This window comes from Salmo salar, chromosome ssa27 (assembly GCF_905237065.1).
Source record: "Salmo salar chromosome ssa27, Ssal_v3.1, whole genome shotgun sequence".
In the NCBI taxonomy this organism is placed as follows: Eukaryota; Metazoa; Chordata; class Actinopteri; order Salmoniformes; family Salmonidae; genus Salmo; species Salmo salar.
Genome location: NC_059468.1, coordinates 18,055,819 through 18,068,424, shown reverse-complemented (window position 1 = coordinate 18,068,424; position 12,606 = coordinate 18,055,819). Strand labels below are relative to the sequence as shown.

The following is a 12,606-nucleotide window of genomic DNA, read 5'->3' as shown; positions in this document are numbered from 1 at the left end:
AATATGTATCGGTATGCCAAGAATACATGGGAATAGCTCACATATCCATCCATTGTCTCCATATTGTATAGTGTATATAGCAGGTTGATTTGTGTCCTATTACATCACTAGAACTAATGTAACATTTGGAGCCTACTTTAGTAACCCTAGGAGTTGGTTTGATTGATGTAACATGGACACATTACAGGCAACTGTTCTATGTCCCATCAGAGTGCTGAAATGATCCCTGTTATTTGTCCTCTGGTTGTGCTCTTCATTAAAGAAAGACGGAAACTGATCCACAGTAGAAAATCCTCCTCATAGTCCCTGTAACACTGACTGTCACTAAGCATCAAAGATCCATCCCCACCTAGACTATTTATAGTGGGCAATACTTTAGTTTTTGTGATAAACACTGTCCAAGTCAATGGAACAACCTCAGGTGCAATAATGGAATATATGGCAAGACCCCCATTGGAACTGAAAGTAAATAACAGTTCTTTGTCAATCTGAATCAAGACTACTTTGGTCTCTGTGTAACTGATGTAATTGTGAACAGTATGCTAATGAAACTAGCTAATGAAAACGAGCTTGGCATGGTGATGTAGACATTCATCACTGGCAGAGCAGCAGAGGGAAACGGACCTGTTCCCTTCCATTGTGAGCCAGGCAGCAGGAGAATGTGAACAAAGTCCAAGTGTAGGGTTAGCTCCAGCTTTGTCTGCTGATTCAGGTTTTTCCTACGTGGGATAAAGAGGAGCTGAGCTGGGTGGCTTGGCTGGCAGCAGTGGCTAAAGGCACTGAACAAACTATATCAGAACTTACCAAAGGGCGTTAAGTGCGCAGATTATAATATTGACATCAGTATACTAAAAGTATCTTAGGTTTAGTATCTGTATACTTGTGTCAGCCTCTCTGTCCACAATGAGATCTGTTTGTCCCGAGCACAGTTTCACCTGTCCTTATTCTTTGACTTTGACATTGAGATCACATAGCTTTCCTTCAGTGAACACAGGCATTTCCCTGCCAGTCCCAGCCTGATCTTGACACTGATCAGTAAATGGTGTTGAATGATGCTGATTGATCAGGCTTGCCAGGATACAGTCTGGGTGTCTGATTCCAGTTTTGGGCCTATTCCTGGTTTGTACAGTGCCTTTAGACATGGCGGTTGGAACTAAAGATATCTAATTTGGACTCATCACACCAAAGGACATATTTCCACCGGTCTAATGGCCATTGCTCGTGTTTCTTGGCCCAAGCAAGTCTCTTCTTCTTATTGGTGTCCTTTGGTAGTGGTTTCTTTACAGCAATTTGACCACAAAGGCCTGAATCCTCTGAACAGTTGATGTTGAGATGAGTCTGTTACTTGAACTCTGTGAAGCATTTATTTGGGCTGCAATCTGAGGTGCAGTTAACTCTAATGAACTTATCCTCTGCAGCAGAGGTAACTCTGGGTTTTCCTTTCCTGTGGCGGTCCTCATAAGAGACAGTTTCATCATAGCGCTTGATGGTTTTTGTGACTGCACTTGAAGAAACTTTGTAAGTTCTTGAAATGTTCCACATTGACTGACCTTCCTGTCTTAAAGTAATGATGGAGTGTCGTTTCTCTTTGCTTATTCAAGCTGTTCCTGCCATAATATGGACTTGATCTTTTACCAAATAGGGCTATCTTCTATATACCACCCCTACCTTGTCACAACACAACTGATTGGCTCGAACTCATTAAGAAGGAAAGAAATTCCACAAATTAACTTTTAACAAGGCACACCCATTAATTGAAATGCATTCCAGGTGACTACCTCATGAATGCCAAGACTGTGCAAAGCTATCATCAAGGCAAAGGGTGGCTACTTTGAAGAATCTCAAACATAAAATATATTTCGATTTGTTAAACACTTTTTTGGTTACTACATGATTCCATATGTGTAATTTTATCATTTTGATGTCTTCATTATTATTCTACAATGTAGAAAATAGTAAAAAAATAAAATAAAGAAAAACCATTGAATGAGTAGCTGTGTCCAAACTTTTGACTGGTACTGTACATGTCACAGTCACATCAAATAGCCAACTAGTAGAACATCAATTTACACACAGGACTAAAGGGTTGCACTGGCCCTTTAAACCACACAGCAAATATAGGCTTTTCAGTCGCAGGAGGGAGAGGCGATTGATTGTAGGCTACGTACGGCAAGAGAGCTGCTCTTGTGACCAACACACAAAGGGATATCGAGAATCGCAACTATGGGCGTCAAATTATATTATACCACCGTTACTGCATCCAGAGAGGTGAGATGAAACGGAGATTACTGATGCCTTGTATTCTTGCAGGTGGATACATTTCTAATAGAGACCCTTTATGGACCAGTCTTTAAGACACACCCAACGAAAGCCCTGTCAGCGATCCATCGCAGGATCTGATCAGCATACAAGCGATTTAGGTCAATATTGCGATAGTTTTTGATATGTGGAGTTATTGATAATTCAGTCCACCATACAATCGATCGCAAGGTTTTTGAAGAACGGGTTTATTTGGAGATTAACAAAACGCACCAGGAAATGCAAACTCAACCCGAAAATGTGGACGGAAGTCATATTGTTCCGTTTTTCTGTTTTATTTCCTTTATCTGTCTGCGTTAGGCGGTAGATCTCACGGGCCTATTAGAATAATGGCGACATGTCAATTGCATAGTTTTCTCATTCTGCAACCTACCTGATATAATCGATGCTGGTCTAGACAAATGCAACTTGTCAATGATTGCTATCGTATACATGCCTACCTACCTGTACGGTGGATGTGAACTATTTATGCTGTCTAATAGCATTATAAACACACACGCGTTTCGCTTTTAATGGAATTAGTCAAATTGATACAAATGTTACACGTACTTCCCAAGAGTTTGCATGCGCTTGCGCCTGGACACACTCAATGTATGCAAATAATCGCGGTGAAACATCTGGTGTCGATTATAGGGGGATTTGATATTCGGTTGGCTCTGCGTTATACTGCCAAGTTAGCCATCCGGTCATATGATCCAGGATATTTTTGAATGGAAGACTTTGAAAATGTTTAGCCATGGGCTATGTACTTTCACCTCTACTAAAAAGCAAGGGATTGAGTCATTCGGTTTGCCCCTAGCTTTCCTGTTTTCTAGTGTACATTGGAATCTGCTTTAAGTAGTGTGTGTGTTGGTGTGCCTTGCTCATTGACTGCCAGGCTGCAGTTGGTGGGTGACCTAGGCGTGGTTACACATAGCAAACATACCCTCCCAACTTCCGCAACCAGGCCCAACAAGATAGCGTTGCACAATTAATAATCAACTACACATTAGATAAGCGCTCTAGCTTTTATAGGCAAAGTAGACTATCTACTAGGCCTTTGTCTCAGAAGTGCTAATGCTACCCATCTATTTTTTTTGTAACCACAGACAGTACAAAAACAGATCTGACTGTTTGGTCCCTGGTACTATTGGTAAAGCTTGAAACCTTTTCACACTATCGAACCAACCCAAACTTTCATATAGTCCTTTTCAGCACTATGTGGAATATATAATGAGGCCAGTGCAGTACCGCTAGTCTCAGTTAAGCCAGGCTCGGCTCAGTAGTGTGAAAAGGGTAATGGATCCCTGACCCTGAACTGACCCTTTCCTCTCCCCCTCCAGGTGAAGTCTCAGCAAGCGGAGGTGATGAGGATCCTGGAGAGTAAGAGCATCCAGTATGAGCTGATTGACATCTCAGTGGGCGGAGAGGTCAGGGATGAGATGAGAAGCAAGGCAGGGAACCCCACGGCTGTCCCGCCACAGATCTTCAACGAGGACCAGTACTGTGGGGTAAGGATTTGTGAGATCAGACAAAACACACAACCACAACACTGTCAAACTGTATGAAGATGGTGAGTATAGACAAAGGTTTTAACTTAAAGATGGCATAAGCATGTTATGACCCCTTTTTATATAATATCTTATACTCTGTTTGGTCTCTTTCCTCCAGAACTATGACATGTTTTCGGACGCAGTGGAGGAGGACAAAGTGGAACAATTTCTGAAGATGGCGTGATGAGGAAGAGTTGTGTGTCGTCTTCCCCCCACCAAACCCCCCCCCAGGCAGGCCCGTTGACTAACCTCCTGCCCCGCTGGCGGTGCTCACCCTCCTTTGTCTCAATGCAGTGATGAATGCCAAATACAACCAACCAATCAAAAGACACACACACACACACACACACACACCTGTTCCCACCCCGCTGGACTCTTACCTAACCACTGTTAACATAATTGTTTATGTTTTATACGGCACTCATTATGCTCCCTCTGTTTTCTTCGTCATTGTTTCCCTTTGTGGTCCTTCCTGGTCAGGACCTGGGTTCAAATACTTTAAAATAATTTCAAATACTAAAGTTGTGCTAGATTTAAGTGTTCCTGTTGCAATTGAACCAATAGAAAAGGCTAAAAAGGCCAAACCCCACCCACCTGGCACTGCATGCAGACTAAAGCAAATGCTCAAAGATTTGGAATGGTATTTGAACCCAGGTCTGCCTGGTCCGACGTGTTCATGTCACTAATCAGTCTTAGTCTGCTCTGTGGGATCAGTGGAACTGCCCAATCTAGATGTGTGGTAATTAGGTCAGGTAATCTGGGCTGCCAACACGTGATTAATGAAGATCCACTAATCCAGAGGCTAACATTTACCAGGAATCTATCTTCATGATCGTTCCCTTGCCCAACAGGAGAAATGTACTTTTTATTCCCTATATTGTGGACTACTTTTGGCCACAGTCCTGGTCAAATGTAATGTACTATGGCTACGTTTACACAAGCAGCCCAAATCTGATCATTTCTTTTCACTGATTGGTCTTTAAACCAGTCACAGCAGATATTTTTCAGAGCTGATCTGATTGGTCAAAAGACCAATAAATTAAACAAGATCAGAATCGGACTGCCTGTCTAAATGCAGCCCATGTAGAGAATAGGGGGGCCATTTCACACCAAACAAACACAATGCTTGGTTATTATCACTTAATCTTAAATTTGTCACTTTTTTTTTTACCTGGCCTTCTTGACTCGCATGTTGTTGTTCATATCGACAGACAGAAGCCATTTCGATACATAATTGGGCCTACTGTAGGTGAATGTGGAAGCCAACAATCACAGAACCTTAAAGAAATGTGAATTGTGGTAGATGGATTGGATTCATTGGATTCTACTTTGGTCCAAAACATTTCAATCCTTAGCAGACTAATGGTGTCAAAGGTCCATGCTGGAAAGGTGACTCCACTGTGGAGAGTTACAGAAGATGGTAAAAACAGACTGACAGCATTCCGTAGTGTTGAACTTGGTGCCAATAAATGTGTTTTACAGATGGATACAGTCAGCTTTGACCTCCCAATATAGTCTTATTTTACTCTCTGTTAATGCATTCCAAAGAGACCACTTACATTTGCTGGGAATGGCCTGATCCTCAATCATTGGTCTTCCAGAAATATACATTTTATGGGACATTGTTGCAAAACTATGTTACACTGTTACTGGCACTACAGCTGTACATCCTTACTATAAGAGAGCTGAGCTTGAGTATTAGAACCCCCTGAATTTAGAATCTGGTGACTGTTTTGGACCTTCATTCCTGATCTAGCTGTGATGTCCATCTCGATCCAGCTTGAAGATGCAATAGATAACTATGCACTTAACTCTGCCTCATATTCCCACTGTTGTACTGACTCTTGGCTACTGAGTGGAAAAACGAATTGTTTCAGACTGAACTGACTCATTCTCAGCCTTAGATAAAACTCACTCACCACATGAGGAAGTTGAAGGCCTTACTTTTAGTGCTTCAAGTGTCTACTACTCTGCTTTCTTCAAGCTGGGTTTTCTTCCATGGGATGTTGTGAAGAACGAATGTGCCGTTTCATGTGTAGTCCCACATCTTTTTCATCCTTGTAAAAAAATAAAAATAAAAGTTTTAGAAAAATATTGCCCCCAATGTAATCCCTGCACTTGAGCCTATCACTATAACCCCTGGTTCCACACAGGAACCTTGATTTTCATTTATCTCAGGTGAATTCGGGTGACGCCACACGCATAGTATATTTGGGTATATAGGTGTGGGACCTCTACTTTGTAATGGCAGCATTAACAGACAATGTTTGTGCACTGTTTTGTCAGTTGATGGTGGTCGATGTCTTATTGGTCCATGATGTGTAGCTATTCACTATCAACTATGTGTTCAGCATTTCATGTCTTTCTCTTTGAGCTCCTGCTTTGCTTTTGGACCAAAGTCCCTTTGGCCAAAATAAAGAAAACATTAAATATAAAATGAGATGTCTTCCAAGAAGATTGTGAAAAAGGATCAAATAAAATGGAATGTCTAATAGGTCGATTTGTGTTTTGCTGAATTACAAGTCTGATGGTTTAAAAAGTGAATCAAGTGACTCAGTTCAAGTTGATTCATTTGGACTTGTGTGTTATGAACATTATTGTGCAATAGTATTACAAATACAATTGCAAAGCTCTCAAAACAAAGAAAAACAGTACATATACAGTATATTCATCAGATACTATATTGATTCAGGGGCACTGTTCTTCCAGCTCACATATCTTGATTAAGACATAGCCTTTCCATTTGCAGTTCTCTCCATCTCATTGAGGAATGTTACAGGACCTTGTACATCCTGCTGCTGCCCACTCTACACAGTGCCAGTCTGTAATTGACAAGTACTAATCTGCCCAACCAAACTCCACCCCCAATGAAATGGAGACGGAATATTTTGATTCTTGGTGGATAGTGAGTACAAAGAAAAGTGGATCAATGTGCCATGCTGTGCAGGTTTTTCATTGAGTTTACAGATAAAAAGCTCAACATATACAGTATAGAATACTAGCTTATTAGTTCCAAACCTTTATTCAGGTTTAGCCAATGATCAAAAACATGACTTACAGTTGAAGTCGGAAGTTTACATACACCTTAGCCTCCCCCTTTTTCCTCCAAACATAACGATGGTTATTATGGCCAAACATTTATATTTTTGTTTCATCAGACCAGAGGACATTTCTCCAAAAAGTACGGTCTTTGTCTCCATGTGCAGTTGCAAACCGTAGTCTGGCTTTTTTATGGCGGTTTTGGAGCAGTGGTTTCTTCCTTGCTGAGCGGCCTTTCAGGTTATGTCGATATAGGACTCGTTTTTACTGTGGATACAGATACTTTATTACCTGTTTCCTCCAGCATCTTCACAAGGTCCTTTGCTGTTCTGGGATTTATTTGCACTTTTTGCACCAAAGTATGTTCATCTCTAGGAGACAGAACGCGTCTTCTTCATGAGCGGTATGACGCCTACGTGGTCCCATGGTGTTTATACTTGCATACTATTGTTTGTACAGATGAACATGGTACCTTCAGGCGTTTAGAAATTGCTCCCAAGGATGAACCAGACTTGTGGAGGTCTACAATTCTTTTTCTGAGGTCTTGGCTTTCCCATGATGTCAAGCAAAGAGTCACTGAGTTTGAAGGTAGGCCTTGAAATACATCCACAGGTACACCTCCAACTGACTCAAATGATGTAAATTAGCCTATCAGAAGCTTCTAAAGCCATAACATCATTTTCTGGAATTTTACAAGCTGTTTAAAGGCACAATCAACTTAGTGTATGTAAACTTCTGACCCACTGGAATTGTGACACAGTGAATTATAAGTGAAATAATATGTCTGTAAACAATTGTTGGAACAATGACTTGTCTCATGCACAAAGTAGATGTCCTAACAGACTTGCCAAAACTATAGTTTGTTAACAAGAAATTTGTGGAGTGGGTGAAAAACAAGTTTTAATGACTCCAACCTAAGTGTATGTAAACTTCCGACTTCAACTGTACATGTAATAAAATGCATGATGACTAAGCAACAGGTTCAGTGGCTTGCGAAACTATTCACCCTCCTTGGCATTTTTCGTATTTTGTTGCCTTACAACTTGAAATTAAAATGGATTTTTGGGGGGTTTGTATCATTGGATTCATACAACAGGCCTACCACTTTGAAGAAGCAAAATATTTTTAATTGTGAAACAAACAAGAAATAAGACCAAAAAACAGAAAACTTGAGCGTTCATAACTTTTCACCCCCCCAAAGTCAATACATTGTAGAGTCACCTTTTGCAGCAATTACAGCTGCAAGTCTCTTGGGGTTTGTCTCTATAAGCTTGGCACATCTAGCCACTGGAATGTTTGCCCATTCTTCAAGGCAAAACTGCTCCAGCTCCTTCAAGTTGGTTGGGTTCCGCTGGTGTACAGCAATCTTTAAGTCATACCACAGATTCTCAGTTGGATTGAGGTCTGGGCTTTGACTAGGTCATTCCAAGACATTTAAATGTTTCCCCTTAAACCACTCGAGTGTTGCTTTAGCAGTATGCTTAGGGTCATTGTCCTGCTGAATGGTGAACCTCCGTCCCAGTCTCAAATCTCTGGAAGACTGAAACAGGTATCCTTCAAGATTTTCCCTCTATTTAGCGCCATCCATCATTCCTTCAATTCTGACCAGTTTCCCAGTCCCTGCCGATGAAAAACCTCCCCACAGCATGATGCTGCCACCACAATGCTTCACTGTGGGGATGGTGTTCTCAGGGTGATGAGAGGTGTTGGGTTTGCGCCAGACAGTGTTTTCCTTGATGGCCAAAAAGCAAAATTTTAGTCTCATCTGACCAGAGTACCTTCTTCCATATGTTTGGGGAGTCTCCCACATGCCTTTTGGCAACAACAAACGTGCTTGCTTATTTTTTTCTTTATTAAGCAATGGATTTCTTTCTGGCCACTCTTCCGTAAAGCCCAGTTCTGTGGAATGCACGACTTAAAGTGGTCCTACGGACAGATACTCCAATCTACACTGTGGAGCTTTGCAGCTCCTTCAGGGTTATCTTTGTTCTCTTTGTTGCCTCTCTGATTAATGCCCTCCTTACCTAGTCTGTGAGTTTTGGTGGGTGGCCCTCTCTTGGCAGGTTTGTTGTGGTGCCATATTCTTTCCATGTTTTAATAATGGATTTAATGGTGCCCCGTGGGATGTTCAAAGTTTCGGATATTTTTTTTTACACAACCCTGATCTGTACTTCTCCACAACTTTGTCCCTGACCTGTTTGAAGAGCTAATTTATTTAACTACATACATTACTTCTGAAGGTAATTGGTTGCACCAGATCTTATTTAGGGGCTTCCTAGCAAAGGGGGTGAATACATATGCACGCACCACTTTTCAGTTTTTTATTTTTGAGAATTGTTTGAAACAAGTAATATTTTTAATTTCACTTCACCAATTTGGACTATTTTGTGTATGTCCATTACATGAAATCCAAATAAAAATCCATTTAAATTACAAGTTGTAATGCAACAAAATAGGAAAAACGGCAAGGGGGTTGAATACATTTGCAAGGCACTGTAGGTGTTGGTAATGCAAATCACTCATGTTTTGCATGACTCTTTATCAACACATTCATCTCACGGGGGGAAGAGCAGGAAACCACTGAATTTCCTCACACTATAAAAGTTGTTTTCTCACGTGTTGTGATCAGTGGTGATTTTAGCATGTAAATCTTGGTGGGGCAAACTCCAAACAATTTTGGAGCCACAACACAACACATTAATTGCACTATAACGGTGACAAACAGTGCCCACAAACTGTTTGGGCCTATATAAAGCTGTCCCAACAGCAGAGCTTTCATTTCAGCACCATGGAGTGAATCCTTACCACTGCTACACCTGGCTATCAGCGGAGCTCAGTGCCTTCTATGGTGGTGGGGCAGCCAGCAGCAAATACATAACTCAGTGTTCTGTCACCCAAGGGGCTTGCATTTTGCAGTGACGTAGTGTCCTCATGAGTGACAGAACACTGAGCCAATCATGGCGTAACTAAAGAACATTACCAACCCCAACGCTACATATTTTCTGCTGGCTGCCCCACCACCACAGAAAGCACTGAGATAGGCTGAAACACCTGCATTGTGGAGCTGCCTTATTGAAGAAAGCAAAAAGAGACCATGTTTGTATGCGGCTTTATTAACTCAATAAAACATTTTTTTTTACATTGTTTGCAAACTGATATGTGACACGTATTAATTCCAAAATAACATGCAAAACAGGCAACAACAAAACATGTTTTTTTTAGTTTTCTTTTTAGGTAAACAGGTGGGGCTCAAAAGAGCATGACGGGTCGCCATTGGTTGTAATGGGAACACGGGTGTGACATGAGAATAAAGGAAGTAAGAACAACATTACACTCCTGGCTGCTTGTAATCGTTCAGTGTACAGGGCCTGACATTGACACATGATCAGGCACAGGAAGTTAATAATTAATACCCACTCAGCGTTTTCTGTTCAGGCTGTCCTCTATGTTGACAGGAACAGAGCCGTGGGTATTCATATACCGCATGGTTCTGGATGGGAACTGGCTGTAAACCTTATCTGATGCTGCGCATGTATCCATCCATCTAGTAGTGGAATAACAACAGTAAAAATATCCAAGACTTATCCATGTTTGTGAAAGTGTTCATCTATTTAGCTACTATTTATGTATTAATCTTGCCACATGGTAGGTCAAATAAGATTAAGACTCATACTGAACAAAAATATAAATGCAACAGACGATCCCGCAGGTGAAGAAGCCGGATATGGAGGTCCTGGGCCGACGTGGTTACACATGGTCTGTGGTTGTGAGGTCGTTTGGACGTACTGCCAAATTATCTAAAACGACGTTGGAGGCTTATGGTGGAGAAATGAACATTCAATTCTCTGGCAACAGCTCTGGTGGACATTCCTGCAGTCTGCATACAGATTGCACGCTCCCTCAAAACTTGAGACATCTGTTGCATTGTGTTGTGTGACAAAACTGTACATTTTAAAGTGGCCATTTATTGTCCCCAGCACAAGGTGCTAGGTGTAATGGTGTAATGATCATGCTGTTTAATAATCTTCTTTATATGCCACACCTGTCAGGTGGATGGATTATATTGGCAAAGGATAAATGCTCACTCATAGGGATGTACACAAAAATGTGTGCACAAAAGTTGAAAAATACGTTTTTTGTGCGTATGAAAATGTCTGGGATCTTTTATTTCAGCTCATGAAACATGGAACCAACACTTTACACAGTGGTAGAAAAAGTACCCAATTGTCATACTTGAGTAAACGTAAAGATACCTTAGTAGAAAGTAACTCAAGTAAAAGTGAGTCATCCAGTAAAATACTACTTGAGTGAAAGTATAAAAGTATTTGGTTTTAAATATACTTAACTATCAAAAGTAAATGTATAAATAATTTAAAATTCCTTATATTAAGAGAGGAAAACAGGAGTACAGCGCCAGCGATGAGGGTGAGTAGGCTGCTGCAACTTCTTCCTCTACTTAACAGTTGTTTGGCAGATCATAGCCGATAATGTGCTTACACTGCCACCTACTTTACTGGAGTGTGAGGCCGGCCACAGCCTACCTACACACCTGTTATTCTATTACCCAGTCGTGCTTTTTTTATAAAATAAAATAAAGCCCTACATAACTCACTAACCCCCGTCCAACCTCTCGGACCCTATCAAACAAACTCTAAATGATACAGTTCACACAATATAATAACACATACCCAGTTTTCTCTATTACACATTTCAGTATCATGTTTTCTTAAAGTTACTGTCCAGTGAAAATCTCACTACCTTTAAAAGTTTATATTCTGTTAACTTTGGGTTTCCAAATAATGTTTTGGACTTGCCCTATATGTATTTGTGGCCAAAGCATAAATTGGAGAAAAAAACACTCCACCTCAAAGTTCTCAAACAGAGACAAACAAAATGTTACTTTAACAGTAAGCATCCATTTCAGCAGTTAGCATTCCTCTGGGTTTTACACAATGAAGAATGAAGGAGGATTTTACATATTTCAAAATGGTCTATTATGGGTTCAGGGACCTATAACCATGGGAATACAACACAACACGTGATGTGATTGGTAAATTAGTTGCAAAAATCGGACCAATAGGAGGCGGGTTTGAAATTTGTTAAAGCCTTCCTTTATTCAGTCTGTAAGAATAACAATCTTTAAAACAGCAACGAAATCAAAGGGCAGAAACGCGTATGGTTTTACGTTTAACATAAAATAAGCACTTCAATCATTTTACTGTGCTCCAAGAGTTGCTGAATTTCATTTTCATGGGTGAGATAATATAATGTATACGAAACACAAATTTAACAACTTTGCAAATATATTTTTGCCATTCAATGTAATATCCAGGTGAATGTTTTTCATTGCCAGTTGTTGGTGCTGACATCTTCAGGACAGGAATACCGGTTTACTTAACGGAGGAATAAACACACATGTTCATCATTGGTGTTTTAACCAGAACGGGGGAAAATGCACTTTTATTTCTTTTCGCACATGCGCAGTCATACATCTCTCATAGAGCATGACTGTACCAGTGTAAGAACACAACTCAACAACATATTAGTCCACATGCCAACACCCCCACTTGCTCTTATACTGTACAAGTCGTATTCAACCTAACTTTATCAACACATTTAGCTTACAGTTATTCATCTCACAAATGTCAGTTTATATTCCAAACATGTAACCCAAGAGTTTTTCATTTTAGAACTTCGTTACAGGTTTAGTCAAAAC

The 12,606-nt window shown here is 40.6% G+C and overlaps 1 protein-coding gene across 1 annotated transcript; it reads left to right on the top strand.

The window, feature by feature from the left end:
- Window positions 1-2,046: 2,046 nt before the first annotated feature.
- LOC106588618 (SH3 domain-binding glutamic acid-rich-like protein 3) lies at window positions 2,047-6,345 on the top strand. The gene is made up of 3 exons (XM_014177780.2): window positions 2,047-2,268; window positions 3,642-3,809; window positions 3,970-6,345. The coding sequence occupies exons 1-3, from the start codon at window positions 2,224-2,226 to the stop codon at window positions 4,033-4,035; spliced, it is 279 nt and encodes a 92-aa protein (XP_014033255.1). The 5' UTR covers window positions 2,047-2,223; the 3' UTR covers window positions 4,036-6,345.
- Window positions 6,346-12,606: the final 6,261 nt, after the last annotated feature.

Coding starts and splice junctions, on each gene's coding strand:
- LOC106588618 (XM_014177780.2), top strand. CDS start 2,224: ATGGGCGTCAAATTATATTATACCACCGTTACTGCATCCAGAGAG. Junction 2,269..3,641: donor CCGTTACTGCATCCAGAGAG/GTGAGATGAAAC, acceptor CTCCCCCTCCAG/GTGAAGTCTCAGCAAGCGGA. Junction 3,810..3,969: donor ACGAGGACCAGTACTGTGGG/GTAAGGATTTGT, acceptor TCTTTCCTCCAG/AACTATGACATGTTTTCGGA.